The sequence below is a fragment of the Hemibagrus wyckioides genome, linkage group LG12 (assembly GCF_019097595.1).
Source record: "Hemibagrus wyckioides isolate EC202008001 linkage group LG12, SWU_Hwy_1.0, whole genome shotgun sequence".
NCBI lineage: Eukaryota > Metazoa > Chordata > Actinopteri > Siluriformes > Bagridae > Hemibagrus > Hemibagrus wyckioides.
In genome coordinates, this window is record NC_080721.1 from 4,365,631 (window position 1) to 4,383,467 (window position 17,837).

General features: G+C 38.0%; 1 protein-coding gene across 1 annotated transcript in view; it reads left to right on the forward strand.

Moving 5' to 3' along the window:
- The first annotated feature begins 552 nt into the window (after window positions 1-552).
- The window catches only part of oprd1a (opioid receptor, delta 1a), a 29,281-nt gene continuing 11,996 nt past the window's right edge, over window positions 553-17,837 (forward strand). The window contains exon 1 of the mRNA XM_058404418.1: window positions 553-1,045. Coding sequence (XP_058260401.1) covers window positions 807-1,045 — 239 coding nt within the window. The 5' untranslated portion in view covers window positions 553-806. The remainder of the gene's footprint in view (window positions 1,046-17,837) is intronic.

Below are 17,837 nucleotides of genomic sequence, written 5' to 3' on the forward strand. Positions count from 1 at the left end.
TGTCTCTCTCTACTCTCCCACTCTCATTCCCTCTCTCTCTTTCTCTCTCTCTCTCATTCTCTCTTTCTCTCTGTCTCTCTCTACTCTCCCACTCTCATTCCCTCTCTCTCTCTCTCTTTCTCTCTCTCTCTCATTCTCTCTTTCTCTCTGTCTCTCTCTACTCTCCCACTCTCATTCCCTCTCTCTCTCTTTCTCTCTCTCTCTCATTCTCTCTTTCTCTCTGTCTCTCTCTACTCTCCCACTCTCATTCCCTCTCTCTCTCTCTCTTTCTCTTTCTCTCTCATTCTCTCTTTCTCTCTGTCTGTCTCTCTCTACTCTCCCACTCTCATTCCCTCTCTCTCTCTCTCTCTCTCTCTCTCTCTCATTCTCTCTTTCTCTCTGTCTCTCTCTACTCTCCCACTCTCATTCCCTCTCTCTCTCTCTCTCTCTCTCTCTCTCTCTCTCTCATTCTCTCTTTCTCTCTGTCTCTCTCTACTCTCCCACTCTCATTCCCTCTCTCTCTCTCTCTCTCTCTCTCTCTCTCTCTCACACACACACACACACACATTCATCATTCTCTCTCCCTCTCTCTCTCTCTCTCTCTCTCATATAAGCCTCGGCAACAGGAGGTGTATGAACAAACCTGCTCGGGTGTCAGAAGAGCAAATAGCGCTGTTTCCTCTCTCAGTGTTGTTGGTGTTGACTTTTGTTCGTCGTTTATTATTACAGATTCGTAAGAAAAGCTAGAAGTTTGAAGCTCGGACTGAAGGTTTCACTCATCACACACTTCCTTCCGGGCGATTAGACAGACGCACAGAGAGATCATCATGGAGCTGTCCACTGCTGCTGAAGCTGAATTTCCCGACCTTTACTCAGTCATCCCATATAATGTCACCTTCCCGGACGATGTGACAGCCTTCGTTCCGGATGGACAAAACCAAACTGAGCAAAATCCCACGAAAGGAACAGCGGGGATCATAATAGCGGTCTCAATCACTGCTCTTTACTCCATTATCTGCGTCGTGGGACTTCTCGGGAACATCCTTGTGATGTATGGGGTGGTCAGGTAAGAGCTCCGAGCAGTTAGAGCAATGAGTTTCCCATTCACGTTCACTGGACTCGGATTAAATCGGATTTGTTTGCACAAAATCAGATCCGTCATGTAAAGATGCACTTTAACTTTAAATCTGTTACACATACAACAGTTAACTACAGTAATGTTTGGTCTAAAATGTCCTGGTATGATGACTGGCGTTACACAACCTGCTGAAAAATATATAGATTTATTATTATTATTATTATTATTATTATTATTATTATTATTATTATTATTATTATTATTATCATCATCATCATCATCATCATCATTATTATTATTATTATTATTATTATTATTATTATTATTATTATTATTATCATCATCATCATTATTATTATTATTATAAATGTTGTAAAAACAAGTGTTTGCACAGCTTATATAAACTTATTGGTGTTTTTTGGGAAAAAAATCCCCCCAAAACGAATATCTTACATTGTAAATATTTATCACTAATAATAATGAAAAATAAATAAATAAATAAATAAATAAATAAATAAATAAATAAGAAGAAAATTATTAATACTAAGAAGAAGAAGAAGAAGAAGAAGAAGAAGAAGAAGAAGAAGTAGAAAATAAATAAATAAATAATAATAATAATAATAATAATAATAATAATAATAATAATAATAATAATAATACAAACAAATTAGCATGGTAGTGTGCAGTGCTGCTTAGTCAAATTATCTAGTGCAGATTAGAATATAAAAGAATTATAAAGAAAAGAGAAGAGAAGAGAAGAGAAGAGAAGAGAAGAGAAGAGAAGAGAAGAGAAGAGAAGAGAAGAGAAGAGAAGAGAAGAGAAGAGAAGAGAAGAGTTGAGATGAGATGAGAAAAATGAAAAAAAAATGTGAGCATGCTGAATGGCAGCAATGTAACATGTTTACAGCAGCAGTGGATTACACAGCGAGGGTTTTCAGTGCACTCAACATCCCCTGTGTAGAGAAACCGAGGTTGCTGTAGTATGATTATGTGGGAGAAGAAGGTGAGGAGCATGAGAAATTTTTCAGAAAAGTCACATCCAGACACAAAAGGGATGAGAGCTACTAGAAACCTGATCAAGGTTTTTGTTTGTTTGGTATTTTTCTTTCTTTTCTTTTTTTCTTTTTAAAGACAGCCATGATGTAAATGTCTGATCACTGAACTAACCACATAACAAGCCTTTAATTTTATTGGTTTTGCTCTTGTGTCTAATAGCCGTCATTTGTAGCAGATACTGTGTTAAATGTTCTTCACATTCCAAAGAATGATTTAAAACCAAAGCATGAATATTTCACATTACTCAAGTAAAATAAATAAATAAATAAATAAATAAATAAATAAATAAATAAATGGGAAAGCAGATTTTGTGAGAAAAAGGTCAGTAAAGGAAAAAATGCCATATGCAATATGTTGCATAACAGTCTGTTGCATAAGTATTCACCCTGCTTGAACCTTACATGTTGTAATGTATATATATAATAAATATATATAATATAAAATAAAATATATATAATATATAATTTGAAATTGAAATGCCATCATGCGGAATATCTACCATAAACCTCCACAAAACATCCCATAATAGTAATATATGTGTTAGTGCATATGTATTCACTCCGTTGCTGTGAAATGCAGTGTATATCTGCCAGTCACCATGAGGAGTCACAATGAACAGAGCGGATCTACAATTAAAGTGTCACGTGATATCAAGTTCTGGAAGCAACAAAAATATCCTGAAATATTCTTCAGAGCATCATTACATCCGAAATCAGAAAATAAATCAGGACAGAAGATGATGACAGCTGTGATTCTGCCTATATAGAGGAGACTCTCCACCAGTATTCACTTACTGGGGTCGGATAACATTAGTCAAAGAACCACCAAAATTGGAAATGTCCAATCCATTCAGTCAGTGACCAGCTGTGCTTCCAGCTGCTGATGAGTCGCTGATTTTCATTTACAACTTACATTTGTTTATATTATACTCAGAAATCAGAAGTGATTGCACTATTATTGTAGAATTCTTGCCTCATGACTCTCTCTACGTGTTAAGTGGACTTCCATGTTATGGAGATGGCCGGCAGCTGGGCTCAGTGCCCTTGAGTGAGCACCAGACTGAGTTAGGAGTTCCCCACTGAGCAAGAAATGGAGGGAAATATAGAGCTGGTGCAACTGAAGGCCCGGGAGGAGGATCCTGCTGGGCTTGAGCTTGTTATTTTTATGTTTGGTTCTGGATTAACAGATAAAGTGGTATTGAGTGCTAACACTGCAAAGCCCACATCACTTCTAATTCAATAAAGGACATTAAGCCAAAAAATAATAATAACAACAAAAGTTATTTCTAAAGGACGTTTATAACAATCCTGCTGAACATATTTAAGAATAAACGACTGAACAAAGGCACAAATGAATAAAAAATTTGTTATGAAACATTATTAAGTGCAATTCCAAATAAACAGGACAAATTCAGAAGTATAAAAAAATATATATTTTTAGTTTTGATATTAACATCTTAACCAACAAGGCACCGTGATATAAAAAAAATAAATAAAATAGCAGTTATTAAATGTAAAACCAGCAGGACGGTGTGATGATTGGTGTCTGTTCACATGATAGAATCTCTAATCAGGAAGAGACATGGACTTTAATCAGTCACTGATCTCATTAGCTGACCTAAATCTATATTCTCTCTTTGCTTTTGATCCAAAGTGATTTGTTTTTTTCCTTATTAAGTGAATCATCAGCAGTTTACATTCTAGATAGATAGATAGATAGATAGATAGATAGATAGATAGATAGATAGATAGATAGATAGATAGATAGATAGATAGATAGATAGATAGATAGATAGACTTTATTCATCCCAATGGGAAATTTACAAGGTTAGGTGAGATGCTTTCACAAACACAAACACACACTTCTTTTATTAACATGCTAAATGGATGTTAATTCCTTACACATTTAGAGTTAGCCTACACTGTGCTGCTGCTTTTAAAGGTAATGGATATGTTGTGACAAGCAATTTCATTCACCGAGCCATTTGCACTTTAGTGTCTAATCCAGGTCCGACTGAAGCACGCTTTAATTATTGCTTGATTAGTACGGCATTTTTTATAATTCACCAAATTGATGAAAGCAAGGGCAGGATTGTCAGTGTCACACATCCCACATGTTACCACTAGATGTCACTGTCTGCAGAGTACTGAATAGTCAGTATCCCGTGGTTACTGCTGATTATTGTCACCTGCTTGTAATTAGCTGACATTACTCACCGCTTTTATTCCACACTTCAAGATGTTCCTGTAGAGGAGCTTTGCATCATCTTTTTTTTTTTCACCTTGTGTTATCATTGTTTGTCTGTGTGTGTGTGTGTGTGTGTGTGTGTGTGTGTTGCAGTTCATAAGCTTATCTCCCAGGTTTAGTTTAGTTCACTGGTTTTGATCTTGTCATTCCTCTCATTTACGTTTTTTTAACGTGGCTGTATTCCAATTCCAGTGGTTTTGCATTACATTATCTTCCTGCCTTCTTTCCTCTAACTACGTTCCTCGCAAGCAGTTAGCTGACTGAACATGAATAGGTTTGAGATACAGCTTGGAATAAATAATGCAATGGAACAAAGCTCATTAAGACGTCTTCCTCTCTGAGCTCTGGTCCACAGCTCGGCAGATAGAGTCAGGCGGCAAAATGCCGAACATCATGGAAGTGTGTATCGTATCAAGTGGGAAAAAATACAGGACACTGAAAAATGAGTGAAAATTGAATATCAGGGAACGTGAACTTCTCTCCTTGCTGATCCATTATTTTAACTGGTCATGTGCTGTTTTTATCCAGTCGCGGTTGTTGACATGGCTGATCTTCGAATAAAAAGATCAAGCCAGGATTAAAGAGTAAACATCAGATTATTAATAGCCAGGATTGATTGTTAAGCCTGAGCAGTGGAAAAGTAAACTGGAGTTTAACTGGAGTCACCCAGCGTTAAATATTTCAAGTGTGAAAAGCCTTGTTGTGGAGTTGTGTGTGTGCGTTCTCCTCATGTTTCTATGGTCAGGTTCTATGGTTTCCTTTCACCTCTAGACTGACTGTGCTAAATCACCAGTATAGTGTGAATACTTGCCTGGATGCACATCTGCTTGGTTGTATTGCACCCTTGTGTGTTGGGATAGAATAGGATAAAAGTTAATGAAGTTGAAGGAATTAATTAAATTACACAATGGGATACACTCTGGCTGTACTCAGGTCTGGATGTTGATCTGAATGGTTATGACTTGAGCTCATAGTGACTGCCTGCTCATCCTCAGCAGCTTGATGCTGAACACCTAGCATTTTGGCTCCTGGTGGAGAAATCCTTTTAATTAAAAAGGAGGAGAACATATATTGTGCATATAAAAAAAAAAAACCTAGATAACAGATATCATCATTAGATACGATGCAGCATGAGACCATTTGACCTCTATCGTGGTAGTACTGGTAGTATACTGGTAAAATGTGGAAGCTGGGTCTAGTTTATGGTTTACAGTTACGTTGTGAGGTGACAGAATATGTACACGGTTCATGGTTAAGGCTCAGGATCAGAGCATTGTGAGTTCAGATCCTTTATCAGCATCCTATAATGCTGGCTCCTGAAGCCGGACTCATAACATTTAACTGCTGAGATCAGCTGTAAGTTGATTCGGCCCAACACATCTGCCAAATAAATCAGTGTTAATGAGGTTTATTCCATCACTCCACTCCGTTTCAGGTGGTCAGAAGATGCTGAATCATTTTTATAATAGCACGGCTCTAGTGACTCCAGTGTTGGCTGAAATTCAAATGAAGGTTGCTGTATATTACGGCGCTCATTCTAATGCGCCGAGGTTTCTATGATATCAGTTTATTCAGTTTATTATATTGCCTTCATAAAAAGATTAGGGATTAAAGTGTGTTAATTACAATCACTGGTATGCTGAAACTCTCTATAAATAGATGTTTACTTAGTATTTATGAACTTTTCCTAATTAAATTTTTGTGTTGCATACGCAAGCACACACTGCAGTGAAACGCTTCGAAAGCACCAGTGTCATAAAATGTAGAAAAAAGGAATTAAAAAATAAAAGAACAGTAAATAGAGCTTCTTTTGACACGATGTGTGCAGTTTGTGAAATATATGTTATATGTGCTGTGCAAAAAAAAAAAAAAATCTGCCCGAGGTTTTCATCAGTCAGTTTTCCATCATGGGATTTTCCTCAGGTCATTGGATTGACAGTTTGTGAAAGAAACTGAGAGTGTGTGTGTGTGTGTGTGTGTGTGAGAGGGAGAGAGAGAGAGAGAGAGAGAATGAATAAATGAATGAATGTCTGGTGAGAGAATTGTTTCTAGCTGCTATAACATCACAACTTTAACTGTAAACTGTAGTTAAAAAGTATGAGATGTTTATTCATAAATTGCATATATAATAGATTGTATATATAAAAAGGTTACAACTGTTGGCAGTTCATTACAGAATAAGGGGAATAAAGCAATATAACACATGATGTTAAAGTAAAATGACTCTGAGTTGTAGTAGGTCTGTGCGCACTAAAAAATGTACCCAGAATCGGGGAGTTAGCACTCTCTTTTAGCTGAGTTTAGCAAATCTGTGCTAACAGTAGGGTACTTATAGGTAGCGTGTCTACCGTAATAAAAATTCATTATGAGGGAAAGTGTCCCAGAGGACGTGCATCACCTCAGTGTCATTGCTTTATGGAAAACTCAGTTATACCCTGAAAAGAATCAACCCTGATGTAACCATAGAAGATCAATTTCTTTCACATATTTTGCCAAGCTGTCTCAAAATCAGATGATTAACACATTACACTCCAATACTTACACAATGTCAATGTTTTATGCATGAAAATGTGTTCAATTTGTGCAGAAAGCTGCACACTGTTGGGCAAACAAGAGTCTACAGAGACTTGCCTTATTGTAAGTCAAATGACTTTTACTCAGCTAACTGACTTTTGTCCATTTTATTTAGTCGCATATTACGGAAAATAAAAACTGTATTCTCAGGCGTACTATAAATGCTAGTCCCTGCAGGATTTCACAGTTTTGCGTCTGCAGAAATGGACTCTGACATCCACAGAAGCTTGCAATCTTTGTAAATGAACACAGATTTTCCACAGATTTTGTACAAATTCACCCACATTCAGCCAACACCCTCTTTGATTCCCGTGTGTGGAACATGAGTACAGCTAGCGTAGAATACGTAACATTATATGCGTCTTTACTGGTAGGAGTTTAAAAGATCTGAATCCTGAGCTTGAAATTTCACTAATTTAAGTCGTTTTCTGGAAAAAAAATAAAATAAATCTGCAAAATCTTGCATCAAATAAAAACAAAACAAACAACAAAAAAAAAACAACAACAAGAATTTCTGGCCACAAAAATCATGAAAAAAATAATAATTAATTAATTAATAAATAAATAAATAAATAAATAAATAAATAAATAAATAAATAAATAAATAAATAAATACTGGGTGAACTGATCTGCATGTATGTTTACAGGTTGTGCAGTTTTATAATCAAGTCCCTGAAACTCATTGGAAATAATCCAAAGCCAAATTCAGTGGAGATGCCAATGTGTGTGTGTGTGTGTGTGTGTGCAGGGATGGGGGTGTAGGGGGTGAAGGATGGTCTTTCGAATATTATTCCATCTGTGGCCGTGGACAAAAGTGTTCATCCTAACAGCTATTAAGCGAATAAGGCTTTGTGTGACAGAGGCAGCGCAAACGAAAGCCGCATATTAAAATATTAGCTATTCTCTGGTTTCAGAAATGGCAAGGCCAGCCAGCCGAGCAAGTGATTAAAATGCTTTGGAAGCAGTGGCTTAGCCAGGAATTAATTTCAGGCAGGGGATAAGGAAATATGCCTGGATAAAATCTATTTATTCAAGTGTGGTGTGCATGTGCATTTTGGATTGAACACTGAGCAAAGTAGTAAGTAAGACCGCGGTATTCAGAATGTGTCATTTCATTATTTAACGCATGATTTATGCTTAACCAGTGCTGCTATTTTAATAAACTATAATAGGCAGGGGAAATAAAATAGCCTTATGACAGTTCCATTAAAAAATATTAAAATAATATGCTAGTAATAATCATAAATTAACTTCTTCCCTTATAAAACTATTTTATATAGTTAAACTAAGGACACAGAAATATTGTATTCATATCCCCATATTCATCAGTCACTGCATTCATATGCTATACTTTTCTATATTTTTTCTATTTATTTTTTCCTTGTAGAGCTAATTTCATTTATTGTACAGCTTATTCTATTTTATTTTATTTTCAATTCTATTTTACTGATATTTTTATAACACACACAGTTGTAAGAAGCAATTCTCAGCATGTTGTACTGCGTATGATTGTGTATATGACAAATAAGATTTGAATATTAATCTGATATCTGCCCTTCCTCTTCCTCCTCCTGAGCTGTATTGCCATCTCTGTGATTTCCCTGCATTCAGAGAATAGCTCACTACCAAACAGCTTGCAAAGAGAAACGCAGTTATTTCTATATCACAGTTATGACTGTGACTGACTGGACTAAAGGAGGCACGTTTCTGATGTCTGAAACAGTTCACTACGAAAGACGAGATAAACACCGTTATACTGTGCAGTACAGTGATATGTGAGATGACCACATTAAGTGGACATATCTATCTATCTATCTATCTATCTATCTATCTATCTATCTATCTATCTATCTATCTATCTATCTATCTATCTATCTATCTATCTACCTGTCTGTCTACCTACCTGTCTGTCTGTCTGTTTGTCTATCTATCTATCTATCTATCTATCTATCTATCTATCTATCTATCTATCTATCTATCTATCTATCTATCTGTCTGTCTGTCTGTCTATCTATCTGTCTGTCTGTCTGTCTGTCTGTCTGTCTGTCTATCTACACTATATTGCCAAAAGTATTCGCTCACCTGCCTTGACTCGCATATGAACTTAAGTGACATCCCATTCCTAATCCATAGGGTTCAATATGACGTCAGTCCACCCTTTGCAGCTATAACAGCTTCAACTCTTCTGGGAAGGCTGTCCACAAGGTTTAGGAGTGTGTTTATGGGAATTTTTGACCATTCTTCCAGAAGCGCATTTGTGAGGTCACACACTGATGTTGGACGAGAAGGCCTGGCTCTCAGTCTCCGCTCTAATTCATCCCAAAGGTGTTCTATCGGGTTGAGGTCAGGACTCTGTGCAGGCCAGTCAAGTTCATCCACACCAGACTCTGTCATCCATGTCTTTATGGACCTTGCTTTGTGCACTGGTGCACAGTCATGTTGGAAGAGGAAGGGGCCAGCTCCAAACTGTTCCCACAAAGTTGGGAGCATGGAATTGTCCAAAATGTCTTGGTATGCTGAAGCATTCAGAGTTCCTTTCACTGGAACTAAGGGGCCAAGCCCAGCTCCTGAAAAACAACCCCACACCATAATCCCCCCTCCACCAAACTTTACACTTGGCACAATGCAGTCAGACAAGTACCGTTCTCCTGGCAACCGCCAAACCCAGACTCGTCCATCAGATTGCCAGATGGAGAAGCGCGATTCGTCACTCCAGAGAACTTGTCTCCACTGCTCTAGAGTCCAGTGGCGGCGTGCTTTACACCACTGCATCCGACGCTTTGCATTGCAGTTGGTGATGTATGGCTTGGATGCAGCTGCTCGGCCATGGAAACCCATTCCATGAAGCTCTCTGCACACTGTTCTTGAGCTAATCTGAAGGCCACATGAATTTTGGAGGTCTGTAGCGATTGACTCTGCAGAAAGTTGGTGACCTCTTCGCACTATGCGCCTCAGCATCCGCTGACCCCGCTCCGTCAGTTTACGTGGCCTACCACTTCGTGGCTGAGTTGCTGTCGTTCCCAAACACTTCCACGTTCTTATAATACAGCTGACAGTTGACTGTGGAATATTTAGGAGCGAGGAAATTTCACGACTGGATTTGTTGCACAGGTGGCATCCTATCACAGTTCCACGCTGGAATTCACTGAACTCCTGAGAGCGACCCATTCTTTCACAAATGTTTGTAAAAACAGTCTGCATGCCTAGGTGCTTGATTTTATACACCTGTGGCCATGGAAGTGATTGGAACACCTGATTCTGATTATTTGGATGGGTGAGCGAATACTTTTGGCAATATAGTGTATCTATCTATCTATCTATCTATCTATCTATCTATCTATCTATCTATCTATCTATCTATCTATCTATCTATCTATCTACCTGTCTGTCTGTCTATCTATCTATCTATCTATCTATCTATCTATCTATCTATCTATCTATCTATCTATCTATCTATCTATCTACCTACCTACCTACCTACCTACCTACCTACCTACCTGTCTGTCTGTCTGTCTGTCTGTCTGTCTGTCTGTCTATCTATCTATCTATCTATCTATCTATCTATCTATCTATCTATCTATCTATCTATCTATCTATCTATCTACCTGTCTGTCTGTCTGTCTGTCTGTCTGTCTGTCTATCTATCTATCTATCTATCTATCTATCTATCTATCTATCTATCTATCTATCTACCTGTCTGTCTGTCTGTCTGTCTGTCTGTCTGTCTGTCTGTCTGTCTGTCTGTCTGTCTGTCTATCTATCTACCTGTCTGTCTGTCTGTCTGTCTATCTATCTATCTATCTATCTATCTATCTATCTATCTATCTATCTATCTATCTATCTATCTATCTATATATTAAAATTGTCTGTAATTTTTAGCATTTTTTCATCTTAATCAATAACATTATATTTACTGCTTTGAGTCAGCCAGAGTACCATCTTAAGTTACATTTCAGATCTCACAGAATCCATGCTTGTGACATGAACAAGTACACAAATCCATCACCAGTATGTGTGTGTGAAAGGCAGACTCGATCTCTGACAGCTGTATCTACTGCACATGCTCCAGCTGCAATTATCAAAAGATGGCGGCTTCCATTCCAACCACAACAGGCTTCTAAACTGCAAAGCCGTAGTAAATGGCAGCATGCTGTCCGTTCATATGTGCAGTCATTGGTTCAAATTCGAAAGAATTGTTTTCATAAATGCCTGTATAATAGGCAACTAAGTCCTGTAAATGGAACTGCACATTATAATCTGTGTAATCGCTCTTCATTATGACAGCTGAGTGCACGAACAAACTTATTTCACTGTGTTCCTTCTGTAACCTCAAGATAATCAGATCTACGGCTCAGTCTACATGAATCAGACATGCCAACAGGCTAACAAAACATCCTAGCATACAGAGGGAAAAAAAATCCATGTACTGTACATGTACTATACAGTACATTATGACCACCTGTCTAATATTGTGTTGGTCTCCCTTTTGCTGCTAAAACAGCCCTGAATCGTCAACGCATGGACTCCCTGAAGGTGTGCTGTGGTATCTGGCACCAAGATGTTAGCAGCAGATCCTTTAATTCCTGTAAGTTGTGAAGTCGGGCCTCCATGGATTGGACTTGTTTGTCCAGCACATCCCACAGATACTCAATTGGATTGAGATCTGGGGAATTTGGAAGCCAAGTCAACACGTCAAACACATTGTTGTGGTCATCAAACCATTCCTGAACCATTTTTGCTTTGTGGCACTATGCATTATCCTGCTGAAAAAGGCCAATACCTTTTCATGGAAACATGGTCTGCAACATTGCTTAGGTAGGTGGTACATGTCAAAATAACATCCACATGGATGGCAGGACCCAAGGTTTCCCCGCAGAACATTGCCCAAAGCATGACACTGTCTCTGCCTGCTTGCCTTCTTCCCATAGTGCATCCTGGTACCATGCATTACTGACCACTGCAGCACAGGAACACCCCACAAGAGCTGCAGTTTTGGAGATGCTCTGCCATCACAATTTGGAACTCGCTCTAATCTTTTCGCTTGTCCATTTTTCACATCAACTTTGAGGACAAAATGTTGACTTGCTGCCTGATATATCCCACCCACTAACAGGTGCCATGACGAGGAGATCATCAGTCTTATTCACTTCACCTCTCAGTGCTCATAATGTTATGCCTGATCTTTTAGCGTACAGTAAAAATGATCTCCATGTTGAACCACTGTCACTCCAGATTTTTACCCTTCTGTTTTTCACAAGGCACTGTTTTTTTTGTAAGAATATTGTTATTGTAACATTATTTAGCTAGCAAATTTGTTTGCGGTTTTCAGATGTGCACTGAACAAAAAAAAAAAAACAATGCTGTAAAACAAGACAGATGCTTATTGTAAAAGAAAAAAAAAAAAGAATTAAGTGAAAGTACCCACTATCCACATATTTCATGCCCAGGTCCTTTCCCTTTTAGTGTTGTTTCCTATATAAAATTCATTCTAAATTAAATGGACTAAATGATCTAATATTTGCAGTACAAGTCTGGCTGTATTAAGTTATACTTTTTAATCATTTCTTGCATTTTGTTAGATTTCATACGCCCTAGATGTCATTTCCTGTTCTTCATCCTCTTTCGCAGTCAAAAAATCATAAGTAGTATGATTAAACCATAGATGTTATCAGCTCTGGTGCATTTCTAAAGGATAACACCAGGGTCACAAAAAAAAATTAAGATGAAATGAAAATTGTGTATATATTTGCTGGTGAGGAGCAACAAGGGGACCAAGCTTATTACTCTCTGGTGGAAATGATATTTGAGCTGAAAACTTTTATTACACAGTGGGTCAGTGGGGTGTTTTGGCACCTCTGGGTTTGGGTGTTTGATTTCCTCTCATCTTTGTGTGTGTGTGTGTGTGTGTGTGGAGTTTCTCCCTGTGCTTCAGGGGGTTTTCTCCAGGCACTCAAATTTCGTCCTTCAGTCCAAAGACTTTAGTGCAGCTTACTAGTTTTTCTAAATAGTTTGGAGTGTATGTGATTATGTTCTGTGATGGGTTTCCTCCCTGACCAGGGATAGACTCCTGGCTTCCTTTGATACTGTATGGAATAAGCAGTACAGAAAAAGGATAGACGGATACATCCTGTCCGCTAGTTTGATCGGTTGATCGAATTTTCAAAAGTGTTTATATTTCGTCTAACCACACTGCGATGTTTTATTGTATGTATTCAATCACTTGACATCATCGAAGGACAAGGCAGACATTACATTTTATTTAAAATATGGAAGCTTATTGGGTGAAGATGAAAAGCAAAAAGGGATGCTATTGTTACTGCAATGCACTGGCTGTCTTCAAGTGCCTCTTTAAAAGATATATATATATATATAATATTGTTCCTCCCAACACAGCTTTTATCCTAACCAGTGTTAATGTCTTAACTGATAGAAACCTCAAAGCACATTTTTCTCCTAAATGCCAGAAATGTATATATAATGAATAAACCAGAACGCACAAATCAATATGAGCTAGCTATCCAGGTAGCCAAAAAGCCATAATCTAATTGTGGCTTCTTCAGGATGTACTTAATCTAACAGAGCAAAAATAACAAGAACGTTTGGCCGCATTGTATCTGAAATATCAGTTATTTGATATTGGTTTCTTGCTTATAGAACTGTTGTATAAACGCTGGCTGAGATATGCAGTATATTCAGTGAACATTCCTTGTACCTTTCCATGAAAAAGCACACAAGCTTTACAAAACACAACTGAGAGCAATGAAAAATACGTATGTATTTCACGACACTAAGCTTATCTAACTCCACTCGCTTCTGCTAGCTAGACAAAACTTGTCAAGTTCTGTGAGGAAAGGAGCATTTATTTCACCCAGCAGTTTCTGAAAATGCAGAAGCGCAGTCTGATTACTGAGCTGAAGCTGAGTCTGTTCCTCAACGATTGCTCTCTTCATCCAGAATATTAGACAGAATAAGTACCCAGTGCTTTGTGAAATGTATCGGAGTGATCTGAATAAAAACGTTCCGGCTTACTCAGTTGGGATAATGAAAAGAAGTAAAAGTTGGAAGGTGAAGGAGAGGGGAAGGAAATATATAGTCAGCTACAGAGGTATTAGTACCCTTGATAAAGGAGGGTATAAAATGTTTGTGTTAAATCTCATATTGAAATGGGGATGTAGGAAAGATTCAATGATGCCTCAGAATTCATGGAGATTTTTCAGGAGCACTTTCAGGGAAGAAGACTGAAGAACACTGAACTCATGCTATGTTCATGAAACCAGCTTGGAAACCAACTTTTTCTTTGTGACATTATCATGCCATTAGAAGATGGGGAAACTGTGGCCATAAAGAGATGCATATGAGGAGCAACAATGCTTAGATAAGCTGCAGCATTTAAGAAACAACTGATTGATGAAGTGTGCCAAGAAATCTTTCCCCACACCATAACACCACCTGCACCAGCCTGAACTGCTAACATAAGTTAAGAAGCTTTAATTTGTCACATATACATTACAGCACAGTCAAATACTTTCTTCACATATCCCATCCTTGGAGGTTGGGGTCAGGGCACAGGGTCAGCCATGATACAGCAAACCCAAAGCAGAAAGGGTTAAAGGCCTTGCTCAAGGACCGAACAGCGGCAGATTGGCAGTGCTATGGCTTGAATCCCAACCTGCCGGTCAACAAACATTAAGCTACCAGAACCTGTTCAGTGTGTTTGTTTCATGGAAATGAATTACCACTCTGAGCCTCAGCAGAAATCCAGACTCATCATTTTTTATTCCTCTACACTACATAGATGTAGCTGGAATTGCATTCTGAACATACTTTAAACATACTTTCCCTCCAATGCATGTTTTAGAATCAGTAATGAAGATTTGGGACTACTCCAAAGTATGGTTCAGCATGATCAGTCTATCAGGGGCTTTTTTTCATGAAGGGTTTTGAGAACCTTATTAGGATTCATGGCTTTACATGGCCTTATTAGGATTCATAGTTTTGACATGGCCATCCGTATAGCATCACTTCAATCATATTGAAAGCCTGTGGGCTTGAGCTGAAGAGGAGAGTTCTGAAAACAGGAGGATCTAGAGGTTCTGGGGAGATTCTGTATTGACAAGTGGTGTCCTCTACATTTATCATGTAGAAAACTCAGTGCTGTTATGTTGACAGATGTACTGTAGATTGAACCAGAAAGAAAATGCTGGATTGGCAGTACTCATAGATTAGATCAGGTTAAATTAGATTGAACTTTATTGTCACTGTGCACAGTACATGTATAAAGCCAGTGAAATGCAGTTAGCATCTAACCAGAAGTGGATAGTGGTATATTTACAATAAATTATGAATAAAGATATACAGCTATGGGGGTGATATATACAGGGCAGTGGATGACTTATATATGAATGTATGAACAATGTACACATGTTTTTATTAAAAAAAAATGAAAAGGGAAAGGATTGATTCTTATTTCCTTAGAGTAAATTAGTTTCAATGAATGGTTACATTTCTCTCTTATACAATTCATAATGAAACTTTTGAACATAATTAATGACAAACACAATCCCAAGGGTGCCAGTGATTCTTGAGCTGACTATAATAGTGTGCCTAAGTGAACAATTGTTTGTTAAACATTGAACATTGTTAATTTTAATTATCCATATAACATCAAGTGTTTTCATTTAATATGCATGTTCTCTCCCTTAGGATAATTATATTGATGTAAAACAGAATTCTGCTCTTGAATAATTTAAAGGAAACAAAATGGCTCCATATTGATTCTAGCTTCAAAGTAAGGGGTGGTTTTCTGTTTTTTCTTTCTGGTAAAAGAAAACGAATCAAAATAATGTAATAGATTGTATATTTATATCTACATACAGTGCCTATGGTTGACAAATGAAAGGAAGCTGGCAGGCTCCACTATTTCCTTTATAGAAAAAAGGTCACTACAATTCAATACAAATCAAGTTATTCTGACTAATTTGTTTTCCTATAATAGAATATTTTTTTTATCTTTATGTCAGTGGTCTCTTCCAGGATACCCCCGCCCCATTCACAGGACATTCATTCTTACTAACTCACATTCTTGTGAACTCAAGGAAGGGCATCTGGCATAAAACCTGTGCCAAAATCAAAATGTGCAGATCTGATGGTCCTATGTGGTGACCCTGAACTCATTTGAAAATCTGTAGAAGATTTGAGATGGGCATTTTAGGCAAGTGACATTTCCAAAGTACATTTCCAGATGGTGTCATAATCTGGGTATCGAAGCTGTTCTAGCATCTCTTGAAATCCCATGACACTTGGAACAGCATGGCACGTAAAGTAAAAGCAGGGATTATGGCATGATATCATGAACAGACCAGCTCCTGTCTAACACAGACTTCACCATGCGATGTCTCTTCTTCCTTATGCCAAGTTTAACAGCTTGTTCATGTTTTTATTTTACAGAGAAACTACATTCACTCTAATCCTATGGGCATACTGTATACAGAACAGCTAAGAAAATCTGATTTGGCCACCACACATGAGTCAGCGTGGATCATGAAACATATTCTTTTGATTCTGTCAGCACAGAGACTGATTTGACCGCAGGGGCAGATTTACTGGAAGCGACCTGAAGTGTGTGCAGATCTTTTGGAGTCCAGTCATTTGGAGTTTTACGATTTGCATCGAACACAGTGCTGGCAGGCTAGTGTAATTGAATCAATTTTCACATTCATCTAGACCTAGATTGATTACAAGAGGGTCAGAATGGGCACAAATAATGTAATCGGCATGCTTCTCACCACAAATCTACACTTGATTCAGTTAGTGTCAGGAGTGCAGTCTATTTGTGTGTCCAACTGAAATACTCCACCTTTAAAGTGGAATAATATTGATTGGCATTGGACTGACTGCTGTGCTTGCAGAAGTGGAGAGTTTTTTCCCTTTTTAATGGATTTAGGTATGGCAGCTAGAGTTTGAAGGAGTTCACCCCTTATTCCAATGCCATTTTCTCCAAATCTCTCTACAAAATGCATGTTTCTGAATATAGCAGCAGATCTATTTCTAGATTAAGAAACACGCATTATCTACACTGACTTTATATCAGTCTTAGGCTAGCACAGTAGTTTTATGGTTAGCCTGTTTGCCTGCAGCTTGGGGCTTGGGGGTTTTGATTGGCACTTCCACCCTGTGTGTGTGTGGAGTTTGCATGTTCTCCCTTTGATTCTGGGTTTCCTCCAGGTACTCTGGTTTCCTCTCCCAGAGAATTTAAGGACATTTCAGGCCAAATGGAATGACAAATCTCTAAATTGTCATTAGTGTGTCAATGGGTATATTATAAGTTGTGCCCTGTGATGGGTTGGAACTCTGACCTCTCTGACAGGGAACTCTGTACCCAGAGTTCCCTGTGACCCTGAGTAGAATGAGCGGTACAGAAAATAGATGGATGGGGGGATAGATAGATAGGAGTGATGGATTGGATGGATGGATGGATGGATGGAGGAAATTCAGTCATCAGTCACTTGAATGAAAAATAAGCCTCTACATTGCAATTGACTGTGTGATTCTCGAGACAGAACTGCAGACACACAGGTTGAAGATTGTGGCATGTACTACACACAATGCAATTCTTTTCAGTAATGATGTGTGGAAAACTTAAACTTACACTAATAAGAAGCAAAACCTTCATTTCATTGCTGTAATTTAGACTTAAAAGATAATAGAATTTCACTTCCACTTTCACTGTATTGTGGGACTGTTACACTGAAATGACACTGTCCAATCATTTGTGGGGTCAGGATTTTATTTAGAGAAGGAGAGAAGGGCTTGAAGGCATTATTTATCCAGAAACATTGCCATCTGTATCAAGGAACAATCTCTCTCTCTCTCTCTCTCTCTCTCTCTCTCTCTCTTCAGACAT